Consider the following 18,004-nt stretch of genomic DNA (forward strand, 5'->3'; position numbering starts at 1 on the left):
ACAACAACAAACAGCAAGTAAACTGTAGTTTCCTACCAAGCCCCAAATTCTATATGATAAAAGCTCTGCCTGACTACAAATGTGATTACTTCTCATCATCTCAGAGATGACGTCTGGGTCAAACATTATACAGTCAGCCTTTCTTATACACGGATTTTTTATATACGGATTCAAGCATCCATGGTTTGAAAATGTTTTAAAAAAAAGTATAAATTTCAAATATCAAACTTGATTTTCCATTTTTATAAGGGACACCATTTTGCTATGTCATTATATTTAATGGGACTTGAGCATGCATGGATTTTGTTATCCACAGGGAATCTTGGAACCTAACCCCAGTGTATAACAAGGGTCCACTGTATGTTCAGTTCATCCCTGCCTTGAGATACTATGCCTTTCTTTAGTCCACCCTAGGGGTGTTGTTTCAAAGTATGATATCAATTGAAAGAGCCAAGGCTGGAAAACAGAGGTACAGGAAAATGCAAAGAAAATGCACAAATATGTAATCGTATAAGTATGTACCTGCAACAGAACTTTCCTAACAAACATGTACCATTAATCATGTTGTCTGCCCTTGAGTAGCAGGACTTCTTTTTCCAAAAATAGTGCAGGGGGAGATCTTGATTGGGAGCCTAGTATGGAAAAGGGATTTAGGTCTATTGCCTTCTGTTAGGATCCCATCCAGATTTGAGGTTCCTATATAATTTTCTTAGGAACAGGAATATTATTCCTCATGCAAAATGCAGACATTTCCCCTGCCCAGTTTGAGTCATGGGACAAAGATTTTAGCCTCCATGCTAAAGTCATCTCATTCCTCCTCTGGCTGTGGTTCATATCTGAAAGAAAAATCCTGCACTTAAGGTCAAATGCCTTACGATCTTAGGCCATTTGGCCCTCTGTCTAGTACTGCACAGGATCACTTCTCCACATATACTGTAATTTAAAGATTATTATTTCGGAATGGGTTTAGATTTGCACTGACTGCCTACTAACCTTATTTTTCATTCATGCAAGTCAGTTCTGTTCACAGATATACATACCTGCATGTTTCATTTGGCCTTGGTGGGTATCAGTAAAAAAGCACAGGGGAAAAAGAGCTGATTGTTGTTGCAAAGCATGTTATCATCTGGCACTAGCAGGGGTGTAGTTAGTGGGGGCAAAATGAGGGCATTGTACTCCCAAGTAACCCCCCCCCATGTTTCTTCAGTCCCAAAAATTCTAGCATTGCAGAGAATGAGATACTGAAAATGATTTACACATCATACAGTTATAGTTGCTGTGTTTGCATTCCTTTGGTAACTCTTATTGTTGTTATTGTGTGTCGTCAAGTTATTTGTGACTTATGGCAACTCTGAAGTAAATATGTCACAGGGTTTTCTTATCAATATTTGTTCAGAGAGGGGTTTGCCCTTGCCATCCACTGAGGTTGAGTGAGTGTGACTTGCCCAAGGCCATCCATTGAATTTCCATATCTGAGTGGACATTTGAACCCTGGTCTCCAGATTTGTAGTCCATCACTAAAAACTACTACATCACACTGGCTAACTCTGCATGCCCCTTTTCTTTGGATAGCTAAAGTGTATAGTATTTATTTCTAAATGCTCAACTGAAGCTTTAAGTTACTACAAATGCTAGAAATTTCATTGGGGAGAAAATTTTTATGGGGAGGGGACAACTCATGTTGATTCCTCCATAACTACATCGCCATGCACTAGCCAAGGCCATGATGAGTCAAGCTTAAATCTAAGTCCAGACAGCTTGAGGGGGAAATAGTAAGAAGGAGAAACAAGCTAGGAAGGGCAGGAAGTTGAATCTAATGTACAGTTGATACTCAGAGCTTGGAAAAGTTACATTTTTGGACTGCAACTCCCAGAAACCCAAGCAATGCTAAAGGTAAAGGTACAGGTTTCCCCTTTGACAAGGTTCTCCTATCGTGTCTGACTGTAGGGGGTAGGCACAATCAGACAACTCTGTGGTCATGTGGCCAGCATGACTGCACAGAATGCTGTTGCCTTCCCACTGAAGTGGTACCTATGTATCTACTTGCACTTTTACATGCTTTCATGTAATTGCTAGGTTGCTAGGCTGGCAGAAGCTGAGACTAGTGATGGGAGCTCACCCCATCACATGGCACTTGGGTATCAGACTGCTGAAAGAGTCAGTATCCTAAGTGCTGAGCCGCTGTCCCAAGCAATGCTACCTGATGGAATTCTGGCAGATGCAGTCCCAAGAAATAACTTCCCAGCGATGCTACTTTAGCCATGGCAGTTTACAGACCGCCCAAAAAGGGTGGTCTGTTGCTGCCTCCATTTCCGCCACCGGGAAGCCTCAGCCTCCAAACGGGGAGCCTTCTCAGCGGTGGAAAAAGAAGCCGCAAAAAGCGACTTCTTTTTGCATCGCGCTTGCGACACACAAGTGTGCAAATGGTGCACTTGTGACATCGCAAGTGCAGGGGGACGTGCGGATGCTAAGCATCCGGCACGTCAAAATGGTGGTGCCCATGTGCATAGGGTGCTGCCATTTTTATGCCCCCATCATGTGCTAGGCGTGAGGCCAGTATGGACGCTAGGTCCTCAGCCAACCCCAAGCATGTGACGGGGGCGTATTAAAGGCCTGTCTACAATGGGCCCATGACACCTGTATGGGACTTTCAAATTCAAAGGCACTCCTTAGAATTGCAAATGCGGAGGATAAGGTGTGTGCGCGCTGCTATTGCCTTCATATCCTGATAGTAAACTTCCCAGAGGAATACTGTCAGCCTCTGAGAGGAATCCTGGACTAGATGGACATCTTGGTCTGATCCAGGATTTTTAATATTTATGCTAGGTCTGGCCTATCCATGGGCTCTTTCTTACCTTTCAGTTTCAGGGCAATTCTTTCACACTGCTGTTTCTTTGTCTGCAGGTAGGCACACTGATCTAAATCACCTAGCTCCCAATGACAAAGTTCCCTATTACTGACATCTCGTCATACATACCGATGCATGTGGACACATTCTAGCACAGCTTGGAAAAGTTACATTTTTGACTATCACTAACAAAACCCACCAACCACACTGCAGTCCAAAAAGTAACTTTGCCCAGCGCTGCTGCATATAAATATGCCAGCCAGTTCACACACATAGAATCGGTCATTTATATTTGGTAAATGTTCATTTAACTCCACTTTTATTAACAATCTGCTTTCCAATGCTCTGGTGTCACTTATGGCTAAGCTAATAGACATTGGGTTTATTGACCAGGTCAGCCATTACTTTCAAGCAGGGCAAAAGTGACTTTACAATACATTACTTTTGTGGCAGATAACGTCAAATAGAAATGGTGAGTTAATTAAACCTACAGATAGTTCATCCCCTCCTTCTTGTACTGTTGCATCTCACAACCCTTGTGGTATCATATGAAAAAGCAAAGAGGAATTTAAGTTTGTTTTACCATTAATGAAAGAAGTGTAAAGACAATGTAAGATAATATTTACATATTTATCTACAGATGAATCTTGTCAGCCACTGTACAGCTTCTGCAAGCTAACTACAAAGTCAATACAACCACAGCAAAATATTTTCAGAATAAAGCGTACCTAGTGATACTCTTGCAGGAACAGCTCTTCGATCAATCCAAAATGAAACCCACGACAGCATCACCATCAGCATAGATGGGAAATAGGATTGCAGTACAAAAAAGAAAATATGCCTCCTCAAAGTAAAATTGATAAACAGGCGATTGTACCAACCTAGAATAAACAGATTATTTATTAACATCAATACACATTATGCTCCACCTTCTATTTAATTGTGCCTCGCTAATAGTTACATAGAGCCAGTGTGGCATAATGGTTTGAATATTGGGCTACGACTCTGGACTCCCTGCTCAGCCATGGAAACCCATTGGGTGACCTTGGCCAAGTCAACCTCTCAACCTCAGAGAAAGGCAAAGGCAAACTTGCTCTGAACAAATCTTGCCAAGAAACCCCCATGATAGGTTCATCTTAAGGTCACCACAAGTCAGAAATGATTTGAACGCACTCAACAACAACAACAACAAGCAGATTTTCCAAGCTCTGTTTAATACTGCTGTGCTTTAGAAAAGGAATCAGTTTGAAGCTTCTCAACATTTTGAGATTACATCTAAATACTACAGTTTAATTCCATCTGCATTCCTCTGCCTAAAACCCTTTCAGAGCCCCACTTTAGACTTGACATCTTTTATGCTTTTTAATACACCATGTTTGAGATACAGTGCTTTGGAGATGTATGTATGTATTTACTAACTACATAATATCCCATTTTTCCTCCCATAAAGCAGCACATATGGCTCTCCTCCTCCCACTGAGGTAGATCAGGAGGCAAAAGTCTGACTGTCCCAAGGTCACCCAGTGAGCTTTATGAATCACTGGGGATTCTGTCTACATAGCCATCTGGCACTGTATATGGAAAATATCACATGTACTGCCACCTCTGATTTGTTGTTCACATGTGGCCTTTTAAAGTCTAGCAGTATCCTTTGAGCAGTCTCAATAACAGTGGTAACAGAAGTGGTCCAAAGCATTTTGCTGCCTGAGATGGAGCATCTGATGTCAAGAGTCAAGGATCATAGTACCACATTATTTTGAAACATGAGGCAGAAAATCCTATAAGCACTACACACTTGTCTATGGCCATAACAAATATTTGTTTAATCCATAAGCACTAAATTCTATTCCTGCCAGGAAAAGAAAAGAAAAGAAAGAAAATAGCAAAATTTCTAACAAATTGCTGGCCTTTCATGACACCCAAAAATTGTGGCCTGAAGTAGCATTCTCACTTTGCTAAATGGTAGGTCTGACCCTGAACAAGAATGAGGGTTATTCATGTGACTTTGACAACATAGGACCCCGCCACCAGAAAGAGGGTGTAAATCCTATAACCAGGTTTGTCCACCTCAGATGTCCAGCATCACAGCAATGTTTTTCTACACAGAAATGTTGGAAAGCAAGAACACTGCCAAATGATGGTAAATAATGGAAATGCTAGCAAAGTACAAGCTAAAAACAATTACACAGAATTACCATCATCAACTTCATCATGAAGTATACAGTTAGCACTCATCCTTGCCAAAAGGCTTCTGAAGTATCAGTCTTTCAGATTATATTTGCTCTAACCTCTTTATTAGCATCAGTATTTTGATATTAAACAGAGTACAGTGGTACCCCGGGTTACGAAATTAATTCGTTCCGCGGTTAATTTCGTAACCCGAAATACCTTCGTAAGCCGAATTCCCATAGGCGCTAATGGAAAAATAGCTCTCTGCTGCCCTCCGGTGGCGGAAAATAGCGCCGCGGTTTTTTCGTAACCCGAAGAAACCTTCGTAAGCCGAAGCAATAAATCCCTATGGGATTTTTTCGTATCCCGAAAAATTCGTAACCCGGCGCATTCGTATCCCGGGGTACCACTGTATTTCATTATTGGGCCAGTGGCAATATACAGGGGAGACAGTGCCATCTAGTGAAATATTGGTATACAGTCCCACGGCACAGAAGTCAACAGAAAAAATAACTGCTGAAATGAAAATCTTCTCTCACGTGACATTAATGAAACTTCTGTTCTCATGATCCTGTCTAAAGTCATAAACCTTTCCTATATGTCTATCCTAGATAAATAGTTTATTATTAACTGGAATTTTCACAAAGCTAGAAACATAGAAAGCTTGTCTTTTGCTGAGTTGGATAGGATGCTCAAACCAATACATTACAGTACTATTATGTTATAATATATTATATTATACCTTCCCTGTCCTACTCATCAGAGTTTCTGACTCTGTGGCGGCTACAGCAACAAGCTGTAGAAACAGTGGGCAGCAAAGAAATGTTGGGCAGATCAAAAAGAGGAAGTCCACAGTGCATTATTTTGTTGTTCAATCAGAGGCAAGCACAGGAAAGAAAGGCCTGCCTGGCTCTCCCTCATGTTTCTCCTGTGTAGGAAATGAATGGGGGAAGTGGATGCACAACAGCTGAGAGAAAGAAGACTGGCAGTAAAGACACATGGAGAAAGTGCAGAGAAGACCACACAAGACACCAGGAGGAGTGAACCAACGGAAAAAACAAAGTGGTCAGATAAGACAATACACAGAGAAGTGAGACCTTTGAAAGGAGAGGAGAGGAAGATAGCACCAGAGGAGGACAGTGATAAAGAGACTCCTGGACAATAGAAAAATCAGTGGAGATGAAGAAAGTGAAGATAATTTTGCCTGTTGGTTTGTCTGTGTTTCTTTAAAGATTTCCTTAGAATTGTTCTTGTGGAGTACTGTTGATGGAGTGGGGTAGATATGGCTTACAACATATAAATAGGAATGTTTTTGTTTCCCTTTAAGTGGGTGGGTGAATGAGAAATGGGCTTTTCCTGAATTCGTTTAGGCATAGACAGAGACATTTAAATGATTTGACTTCAATTTATGCATGCAGTTACAAGAAAAGAAACACAAAGATTTTCATCTACACCAGGGCTCACTGAAGTTAACCATCAAAAATTGCTTTCAGGGTCAGGCACTCAATACCAGTCAAAGTTTAGGAAAGTTACTTTTTGGGACTGCATCTTCCAGAATCCCCATCTATCCATCTATATCAACTAGGGGGTTCTGGGGGAGGTATAATCAAACAATCAAACACATCGCATTTACTTTTCTAAGTCCTGATAGTGTGGCTTGTGAAATGATGATGACAATGGGAATGTTTTTGAGCAAGTACAATATCACTGAATCAGAATCTTACAACTGGAAGGTAACACAAGAGCAATCTAGTCCAATCCCTGCCATGCAGGAAAACACTACTAAACCACTTCTGAAAGATGCCCATCCAGCCTCAGTTTAAAGGCCTCCCAAGAAAGAGAGGGAAACTCTTTTTTGACAGAAAAATGGGATATAAATTAAATAAACAATACTTTTATCACCTGCCAGTTAGGTGCTATACCTGTACTGCTGTAGAATGCTAATCCACTTGAAGCACTGAATTCTTCAATGAAGAACTGGGAAAGGGAAATATGTTCATCTGTGGCGAGGGATTCATTGCCATGCTTCCAATATAGCATCAAATCATCTTCATTGTAGGCATCTGTGGGACAATGATTTTTTTAAAAAAAGAAATTAACCAATTATGTATTTTATTACTAGTAGAATAATTGCATATGCTAGCAATGTGTAACGAATCTGGATCTCCATCCCTCTCAATGCTTTGCTCAATCTGTACTTTCTGTTTGCTCACTGAGTGGATGCATTGCACTCTAGAATCCACATTCAGATGGACAGTTGTGGACATATTTGATAGAAATACACACGTGCTTAGTACATCTAGAAAAGTATACATTTTAAATCATGTGAGAATCATAGATTCTCCTTCAGATTTTTGATGACACCTTTCAGCATTTTTCATAAATGGCTTGAACTGCTGGAAGTCATAGTCCAACATCTGTAGGACCACATGATTCTCATCCCAGTTTTTCAAGTGGGATGTGGGAGTCTTTAAACTAGTATTCAGTTTTGTTGGAAATAGGTCAGAGCAAGTTTATGGCACACCTGTGATATACAGTTCATTTATTCCTATATACCAATCTGATCATGTCTCACCTCACAGCTCCTTAACATTCCACCAGACATTCCTCTACTCATTAGATTATTAATTAAATTACTACAATTAAAAAAAGAAATACAATGCATTGAAACATAGTGGGAAAGATTGGCAAGCTGTGTGCCTGCTCATTCAGGTGCTAGCTGTGGATAGATCCGACTGATCTCCCTTCTTATTCTTTATTAACAAATATATGTATACTGCTGATATCCAACAATTTCAGAGCATAGTATATCAATAAAATTTACACCATACACAACACATAGAAAAGAAACACACATTCTTTCTGAAGTCCAACAGGTAAATGTCAGGTTAGACATTTTAGCAGAGGTAGGAGAACCAAATGAAGCTCTTCAAAGCCTCTACCCGTACATTTTAAAAATCTGGGTGATTTTTGTTTTTTGCAGTTCTGAGCGCCACAGAACAACTCAAAACCACTGGACAATGATATGGTTTTGTTCCCCCACATATTCTAAGAACGTTCTAGAACTCCTGAAAATCAGACAAATTAAAAATACAAATGTTACTCACTTCCTGTTTCAGTTACAGCTGATTTTTGGCTGATGGGAATTGTTCTGGCAGGATATTACCGTATCTAAGCTCTTGGGGGGTTGAGGAGGAGCAAAAATGCATTTTGCAGTGGTTTTGAGCTATTGAGTGAAAAAACGCTCAAAGAAAAAATAGTTTTTAGAGAGAATGGGGTTTGGTGTGCCAGTGTAGAGAGGCGAAAAATTGGTTCCCCTCCTCCTCCTCCGTTTCCCAATCCTGCCTTATAGTGTAAGTTTCCTCAAACAAAGATGTTTTTAATGTGTATAAAGAAACTAAGGACAGTTGGAGCATCTTGAGGTTGCGATGGAAGAGCATTCCACCCAGTACATGCCACTACAGCTCCAAACTGCAGCTGAATGGACATCAAGAGTGTATGACACTACCAGGTCTCCTTCTGGTTCTTTTCCTTTAGACAGGATTTGAAGTAGACAGCCCTTCACACAGAGGAGACCTTCCACTTGAAGATTTTCCTCAGCAGTGTAGGATACATGGCCAGCATCAGCCTCAAAATGTTTTCAAAGCTTCACCTGGGTTTCAGACTCTCCAGCCTGTGTCAATCTCTCCCAACTGCTGCTACCAAACAACAGGCGTATCTCCCTACCCATTGACAGCAGGCAGAGAGCACTAAAGAATGATTCATTCCCCATTCTGTAAATATTCAGGAGAAGCTGTTCCAGGGAGAGGGCAGATGGGGGTAGGCCTCATTTCCAGATATCTGCTTAATGATAATAGAAGTAACAGGACTAGATTTGTCCATCAGATGTAACCAACTTTAATCAGTTAACTCTTTCCTTGTTACAATCACATACTCAAGGATTTGAAATGACCTCTAGAGAATTATCCAAACCAATTCCAAATCTCATTAAATGGCAGGAACCCAGTCCTCATAGAAACTCAGTGATGTCCATTGCTTTTGTTAGCTTAGAAGGGGTGCAAAATTATACTAAGAGGAACTAGATACATAAACGACAAAACATTTTGTTTGCTTAGAAAGGGTGCAGTTTTTCCTTCAAGGAAAGGGCTGTTATTCTCCCTCTTTTTACAAATATAACTTTAGGGAGGCCAGTTTACAAGAGCATTTGAAAGCACCAGTCCTCTTAAGAGGACAGGTACTGTTTCACATACTTCAACAGCTTCTAAATGTTCACCCACAACTCCCAGCATTTCTTACCATTAGCTTTGCTATCCAAGAGCATTGGGATGGTCACACCATTCCCCCTCTGCTTTAAAGGTGTATAAGTAAAACTGTTATGTTGTAAATTAAAAATACACAGTTGGAGATTATATAATGCCATAGGAGAGCCAGACTTACAGCTTTCCAGCTCTAAAGAGCAGTTCTGAGTATCAAGTGGGAACCTACTGAAGTCCATGAAGCACATGGCAGAAACGGTTATCCTGTCAGAAAGACAACAGAGTGGGAAAATAAAGGATAACATTTATTAATAGTCTTAGTAAGTCGACTTCATGTATCAGTCAAGGGCAGGTTTTGGGGCCAAAATTATGGATTCTGATATGACCTGTGGATACGTTGAGGGTAAAACTTAGGGGCATGTAACAAATGATCTAAAGGATGAAGCAAAGGAAAACAATGCCAAAACAAAAAACCCATACAAAATTCCAGCAGGCATGTTTGTGCTCATACTAAAAGCTGTGTGGATGAGTGAAAAGAGTGGGGTCAGAGCTTCCAGGACAGATTAGACTATTGCCTTTCACCAGGGGATGGTGCCTTTTTAAAATAAGAGTTAAAGTACAGTACTTACATTCACTCATGGATAAGTCGACTCAGGTTTTTTGGGTCAATTTTTTGATTAAAATTTATAGACTTATACGTGAGTATGTACAGTGGTTTCCTATCTGGATTCAATGTGGTGGTGATGTCAAAAGCCTAAATGTCTTTAAGGGACACCTTTCCCTATATATACCAGTGTGAGAATTGAGATCTGCTGATAGGGCCCTGTTCTGTGTCGCACCACTAACATAAACAACACCTCACATAGGGCATGTGAGAGGGCTTTCTCTGCTACAACACTCTGTCTATAGAACACGCTCTGTTTGGAGGTCTGGTTGGTGCCAACATAGTCTCTTTTATTTCATTTGTATTGTAATCCATAAGTAGAATGTATCAAGAGGAGATCTGTGAAAATTCACAGGAGGATCCAACATGCCCTGCTCTTGCAAAACCTTATACAGTAAGAGACAAGGTGCCAACAGATGCTTGTTGTACGGGAAGAGTTTGATGATGCATCTCACAATGGGCATTTTACTTTGAAAACCAGTTGTCTCTCTCTTCTATGGTTGAGGTGTACTGCTTTGATTGCTGGATTCACTGTTGCTGCCATGAGGAACTTAAGGAAAATGGGTTTGTTCAATCCACTGTGCATTAGAAGTGGGTGGCATTTATTACCCATTTATGGCACGGTACACATGGCGCTAAAGTGCCATGCTCGCACCATGCTAGGGTTACGGGACCACGCAGCAACTGCACAGTCCCTAACCCTAGCACATATGGATGGTGGCATAATGGTGATGCCCTGTGTACACAGGTGCCACCATTATGACATAACGGATGCATAGCGGCTGCACGCCATACTGCACCAGTTACATCACGAGTGCGCCATTGGCGCACTCGGACGTAACTGGCGCGGCAGAAAAAAATCATTTTTTGCAGGTTCTTTTTCCTCCAGAGTGAAGATGTGCGGTTTGGTGGTAGCAGCTTCACTCCAGAGGGAACTAGACCACCAGCAAGCCGCCCTTTTCGGGCAGTCTGTCCCGCACCATAGAAACTTTGTCCTTTCTTTTTCACCTTGCCCCATGGGAAATGGTGATTAAAGAGACAAGTGACAGACAACCTTTCTTCACTCTAAGTCTCCCACGATGAAATTATAATGAATTTACATGAGGGAGGAAACCTGGTGCCCTTCAGATATTTCAGACTATAGTTTCCGTAATCTCTAGCCCTTTGCCATGATGACTGGAGCATATGAGAGTAGTAATCTAAAATATCTGGAAGGTGTCAGGTATTTTATCCACTTTGCATTCCCAAAGTAAACTGCTCAATGTAATAATGCAATAATAAATGTATATTATAGCAGAGTGATACACACTGACACAAACATTTAAACCAGCAGGAAAACATAGCAAATGTATTTATCTGATTTATATCCTGCCCCAGGTGGCTTACAGTAAATAAATAAATAAATAAATAACGCCTCAGTAGAGCATAACAAGCCTATTAACTACTTTAATTGCTTTGAAGATTTATAAACTGTAGCTTGCTTGCTTGCTTATTTATTTATTTAGGACTTTTGCCTGCTGCTGAAAAGATACTTGGGCCCTGTATAGATGGGCCTTGACGCACGTACTGAGTATGTGCTAGGGTTGCCTGGGAGCGTACTTTTTAGATGCTCCCTAACCCTAGGATCTACTCAGTATGTCAAAATGGCGGCGCCCTGTCTACATGTGCGCCACCATTTTGACATAATGGCTGTGTTGCGTCCAAATGGCACAGCTCAGCCATTACGTCCTGGCCCTGCGTCAGGACGCTTGTGGCGGCCTAATCACAGGGCAGGAAGGAGTTCCAAAATGGAGCTCCTTCCCGGAGGGCGCCTCGTTTCCGCGGCAACTAGATTGACAGGGAAACGGCGCCAGGGGGAAAGGGGCCAAGTGGCCCCTTTCTCCCCTGGCTGCAGCTCCCAGGGTGTCCTGGGGCATGAAGCCACAAGGACACCCCTTTTCGGGACCAGGGAGGAGTGGCATTTTGCCGCTTCTCCCTGGTCCCTAAAAGTGCTGTATTGGGGTGTTTGAGCTGCTGCTGTGGCTGCCGCTGTGGCTGCCCTGGCCCCATACGTGGCGCAAATGGGCAGCTGCAGCGCGCCCCAAATTGGCAGTCCGTGTCCCGCCTATAGTAGACACTAGGCCAGCCTCCCCAGGTCACCACTGAAAAAGATTTCTTCTCAGACACCATCCACATTACTTCGTATCATGGAAGCATCGAAAGAATGTCTAATTATAAAGTTGAATGGACTGATGAATGGACAGACAGAAAGAAGTAAAATAATACAGCAGGATGCAGGACGTTAATTTGATATCAGACATTGGCAAGGACATAAATTTTAAGACTATGAACATGAGATGAAATTCATCCATATGTGATAGAAAAACTATACAGGCTATATGAATCAGGGAAATAATCCGTCAATGCCAATAATTTTTATAAGGCTCACAGTACATAGTGGAGCTTGAAAAAGTTGTGTGGGTTTTTTTTTTAACAATATCTTCCAGAGTTTTCCAGCAAGCAGGGTTGGCTACTAGCCATGTTGACTGGTACATTCTGGAAATTGCAGTCTTAAAAGTATCTTTCCCAAAGTTTTTTGTGGGTTTTTCGGGCTTTGTGGCCATGGTCTAGAAGAGTTTATTCCTGACTTTTCACCAGCATTTGTGCTGGCATCTTCAGAGAAGATGAAGATGCCAGCCACAGATGTTGGCAAAATGTCAGGAAACAACTCTTCTAGAACATGGCCACAAAGCCCGAAAACCCCACAAAAAGCTATAGATGCTGGCCATGAAAGCCTACGACTTCATATCTTTCCCAAGTTCTGGCACAGAGCTAATGACCATGAGCTAATATAGTATATGGTGGTTCTCCCAAATGCATGTTTGATCTCCAACCACTGGAAGAGAAAAGGTCTGCTGTACTTACCGTAAACTGAAGAGCACATTGCCATCTGGGTAAACACGTAACATAACATTCTCCATCGTCGTGTCATGGATGAAAGATCTTTTAGAGTGAACAAAAAATATATCAGGTACCCAGATCTTTTTTATTAGTCTTCCATCAAAGGTCATACTTTTGTTTCTGGTACTAGGAAATGAGAGTCTCTCATCTTTCCAATAATGTCTGAGATATAAAGTCATTGTGAAGTCCTTTATGGAAAGAAAGTATGAAGGAAATTAAGAGGAAATTTGTTTAATTTTTTTTACCAAGCACAACTTTATCAGTTTAATAATACAGTCTGTAGAAACAGCTAAAGCTAAGGACTTTTCTGAGAAGATGTTGTCCTCTGCTTTATTAGCAGAGTTATCTACTTTATTAACAAAGTCCTGCAGAGTGGATAGCAGGTCCTTTTTATGGTAGTGGTTTGCACAGTATGCATTAATACTGTGTTGCCAAAGTATCCTTATCTAGGAAAAAGACTCCTCCCTGTTTGCTCCCCGCACCCAACAAAGGAGTCCTTTAAGTACCAAATTCAGTTACTGAAAACAGACTCAAATAGACTTTGGTAATATTATATTGATCTCTACATACATAGAAAAGGCACAGTGAATCTGGATTAAGCAAATGCTAAATAATATGATGGTCCACCATAAGCATACGATTCTTAATAGGTAGGCTCATATTATTTTAATCACACACTAATATATGAAGAGCAATGTGTTGTTTCTAAAATCTTTGTAGCTCTTCTTTTGATACCTGATTCCAAATTATTTTAATTACAGTTCTAAAGACTGCTGCTGAAGATAAATGATGAAAACCTTACCATGTCAACTTCAGAAATACTGTCAATACTTTCTACTTGCACATCAACACCCACTGGTATTGGAGATCCTTTAAAACAAAAAAGGAAAAAGAAAATAAATGTGATCATGGTAGTCACTGCAGTAGGATCTAACATGCAAGGCAAAGTTCGAGTTACAAATAAACATACTCTGGGCTAAATTTAATCCCAGCAAGAACAGACCCATTAAAATGAATGAAATTGATTGGTCACATTTTATCTAAGAGCCATTGTTTTCAATGGGCTTACTATATTAAAGTCTAAATTTTATTTAGCCATTTTTTTGGTTGTTAAAGAAAGCTATTGCAGAAAGTGATGGCTGAGAGTTAAGCTAAGGAACAGTTTAAGCGCTTAGCTTCACTTGATTTGAAATCAGCTCCAGACCTCTCTATTGATTTGTATCACATATGGAAGCATTGCAGTGTACCCATGAGTGACAAACCCAACAAAGGAGGAAGGCTCTTGAACACCAAGGCAGGGAGAGAAACAGTTCAGCCATGTTCTCAAAGCACCTCAGTTATATATCATGCCCAGTGTATTTCAAAATATACAGTTCCTTCTTCAGGGGCAACTCTTCCTAAATTCCTGAAGAAAACATTTATATTCTGAATGATATTAACTGCAATTAAAAATTTACATATGTGGAAATCTACTGATCTGGCCTCATCTCAGCTCCCTGACATCTCCATGCTGAATCCCAAAAGGTCATGAGCGCCTCTGAAAGATGTTGGTTTGGAACTGTCCACTCACATGCTCCTGGGTTCCGTTTTCACAATGGGTTATGGCCAGTTGCAAGGCACCCACTATTTTAAATTTCCCACAATTCTCCCTGAATAAGACTATGGCCTGTTACAGACTGCCAAAATAAAGCTGCTTGGGGTCTCTTTGGAGGTATGCTATTTAAATGATGCATGGGTCCTAAGAGTCCGGAGGTCGTGCCAAAACCACACTCCATTCCTAAGCACTGGAGTCCAGCTTTGGTGCAGCTTCCAGATTCTTAGGATGCATGCATCATTTAAACAGCATACCTCCAAAGAGACCCCAAGCAGCTTTATTTTGGCAGTCTGTAACAGGCCAATATCAGGATATTTAATATTTAGGAAGTGCTGCCACTGATGTCAAATACACCCAACAAATATTATGACACCCATCAAGAGGAGTGCTGCTTTCTATCCTTCAACCTGGAATTATTTTTTTGCTGATAGTTTTTGCACAAATGTGTTTTTTTTTTTAGGCCTTTCATGTGTTCAGTGTCTGAGAAAAGCAGTAACACAATTTCAGACATTCAAGTTTAAAGGAAATCAGGCAGCACACATTGGCCAACAGATAATGTCAACACCCATATACACACACAATCACACAATCTACATTGTGGTTCAACCCCTCATTCCTGTCACTTCCAGTCATATGTTTTCTCCATTCTGAATTTCCTTAGCAGAAATCTCATCTTATTCTTCTGGACCTTTTCAAATTGAGCTCTCCTTTACTAGACTTCTTTGCTTAGCTTGGCCTACTTACCCCTCAAGCTCCTATTTGCATCTTTCCTTTTCTTTGCATTTTTTCTTTTCTTTCTATGGATTTCCTAGAACTTGAGCCATTCAGCCAAGAGTAACCAGAGACTCAGGAGGATAAATATTTGTCCAAAGAGAGCCTCACACCCTTGTGTCTGTTTCACACATCTGAGACATAAGGGCATATCAGCTCATCACTGCCAGAGACTTCATCTTGACTGTTATCATCACCACACAAATACAATACACCATACAACTCCAATAGCTAGCATGAGGATATATTTTAGATTTATTCTCTCCTACCAGTTTGGCACAATCAAGATCTGATAACTCTCTTAAGCATCTGCTCACCTCCAGTAATTTGTCAATTGCAACTACACTGTCTAATTTCAGTATTTATGTTAATACAGTCTTTGGAGTTTTGTACAATGTTCAAACATGGTTTTATCAATACCAATAAAAAGAAAGAAACTGAGAATGAATAAAGTATTTATTTTAAAATCACTATTCCTAGCAATGAAACATGCAGTATGTGTTTTAGCTCATGGCCTCCCATTTTTTTAAACTTCAGAAGGAGAGGAGATGTTGTTTAACATGCTATTCCATTTTGTAATGACCCATCTGAGTCAGGCTTCAGTGGTTTACTACACTAAAACAAACAATTAACTATTTTTTAAAAAATGCAACTTACCTCCAAAGCCTGGTCTCATTGCAAAATCATGGTCCTCTATACGGAGAAGTTGTTCAGATTTCATGGGCCTTACTTTAGTGCTGTCTAATTTCCTCATCTTAATTTCTCGTTTGCTGTATTAAAAAGAAATAAATGTAATTGAAGACAAACCTCTAGAACCAGAAACCATGACCACCCTTATCTAGGAGCAGTTCACTGTCACGAAATAACCCAGTTCTGTGTAGGAGCAAAACACAAATGGGACCTTTGGAAAGAATGATCAGATTGGCAAGCAAGATAAGTGCAATTAGTAGTTAAGTAGCAAGCAAACATCAGTGTTCACTTTCTCATTATTGCTAAAGATCCAGTGAGTGATCCCACTGCTATAGCTAATGAGATCCACTGGACTGAAGAAGCTATAAGACTAGATTCTAAATCATATCCCTGCGATGAAGTACTGTGCACTATTGAGACCAGGGTGCCAGAGCAAGAGAACTGATACCCTTTAAAGAACTGATGAAATCTTCCATTATTATATGGGAGACTGCATCAGTTTCAGGGATCCCTGATCCATTTCTCTTTCTCTGTCACTGGGAATGCCAGATGTTTCTCAGTCATATATCAGTTTGCATCCTCTCTGACCAACAAGGTACTCAGCAGCTTCTGTCAGCCTTCTACATAAGCATTGACAGGGTTCCTCTTCCTAAGACATGTAGTATAGCAGTTTCTCTTGATTTTTTCTGTCCATATGCCTGTTTATATGGCTTTGTGGTTCAGCAAACCCTGGGTAAGACTTCTAGATTGCCCCCTGCTAAATAAATAGCAGCTGGGCTTTATTGTATGTCTCAAAAAGGGCCTAGAGTTTGACCAGCTCCTTTCAGTTTATACCTCCACTGTCCAGTCACTTTCATGTTTCCCAGCTTCTGCATATATAATCCATTCATTTCACTGGCACTCGACCAGGGCTCTGGAATAATCCCTGGTGTACTATGCCCTTAGTGTATATCAATCCAATCACTTGGATATTGTATCCCAAATCTCTGGTCCTAGCTATGGCATGTGAGTGCCTTCTACAGTCACATACTCAACTACAAAAAGTCATTCCTGGTCACATGTAACTGAATGTTAACATAATGAGTATTTAGAAATTGATTTCTTTTTTATGGCTCCAACTTACTCTGCAAATCCAGAGTGAAGTGGAGGCTTTGACTTATGCAATCACAACTGCTGTGGCTCTTTCAGAGCAAAATTATGAATGGATTAAATGTTTGGGCTTGCTATTGAAAGTTCAAGGCGACAGTGTCTATATTCCCATGGGCATGCCATAGTTGGCAGGCTGCAGGATTCAGGGATGCCAAAGCATGATGCCTACAGCCTTACTATAAATTTAAGTATTAAATGCACTCCACCATCTTACACTAAAATTATTAAATAAGGTGTTTGATATAAACTTGTTTTCCTCATCTTTTTATGAATTATCATTAAAAATCTAAAAACTCTATAATTAGTCATGTTTGCACTTATCTTGCAGTACCTGAGTGGCTGATTTTGAACATATCTCCCTCTGATTTCAATTGTCTCTTTGGTCTGTGAACCATTTATTTTTAAGATAGTAACTGGTGGGGGCCAAATTTCATCCCCATGCAGTGTTCTGAAACTGGGCTAAAATTTGTCACAAATCTGACCTATAAATTTGGTTTAGATTTCTGGGGTTTGGTGGGCATGTTATGGTTTTGGAGGAGGACCAGAAAGAGTACAACAATTCACAAATCTACTGCCTTGGAGCCTCCCAAGATTGCCAATTGACCATTTAGAAGCATTTTTTTCACCTTAAAATTTTGAAAAAATTTGGAGTGGGTGCAAAGGCTTGGGGATGTCGGAAGGGGCTTGGGACCCAGTTTTAAAAAGAATCCGGGGCTTCACTCCCCCGCACCCTTTTTTCCTGTATGATGGTAGAAAACAATCTTTGACCACAATTTTTGAGCATTCAGACAATCTGTTAGCTATGTTGTGTCTTGCGTATAAAAAGAGTGGGAAGAGTATTGGAATTTAGCAGGCATTAGCGTAAAATATTTAGGCACCTGTATAATTACACTCTTGGTACCTCAATCTAAAGTAAATTCACT

General features: G+C 40.5%; 1 protein-coding gene across 6 annotated transcripts in view; it reads right to left on the bottom strand.

Annotated features, from left to right (window-relative positions):
* The window catches only part of GABRR3 (gamma-aminobutyric acid type A receptor subunit rho3), a 39,200-nt gene that overhangs the window by 6,865 nt on the left and 14,331 nt on the right, over window positions 1-18,004 (bottom strand). For 5 of the 6 annotated variants that reach the window (XM_042456046.1, XM_042456045.1, XM_042456047.1 and 2 more), the window contains 6 exons: window positions 15,900-16,012; window positions 13,680-13,747; window positions 12,842-13,065; window positions 9,455-9,537; window positions 6,940-7,080; window positions 3,577-3,729 (listed from right to left, as the gene is read on the bottom strand). In XM_042456046.1, the coding sequence (XP_042311980.1) occupies window positions 3,577-3,729; window positions 6,940-7,080; window positions 9,455-9,537; window positions 12,842-13,065; window positions 13,680-13,747; window positions 15,900-16,012 (782 nt within the window). The remainder of the gene's footprint in view (window positions 1-3,576; window positions 3,730-6,939; window positions 7,081-9,454; window positions 9,538-12,841; window positions 13,066-13,679; window positions 13,748-15,899; window positions 16,013-18,004) is intronic. The other variant, XM_042456050.1, reaches the window with a different exon arrangement.

This window comes from Sceloporus undulatus, chromosome 3, assembly GCF_019175285.1.
Source record: "Sceloporus undulatus isolate JIND9_A2432 ecotype Alabama chromosome 3, SceUnd_v1.1, whole genome shotgun sequence".
In the NCBI taxonomy this organism is placed as follows: Eukaryota; Metazoa; Chordata; class Lepidosauria; order Squamata; family Phrynosomatidae; genus Sceloporus; species Sceloporus undulatus.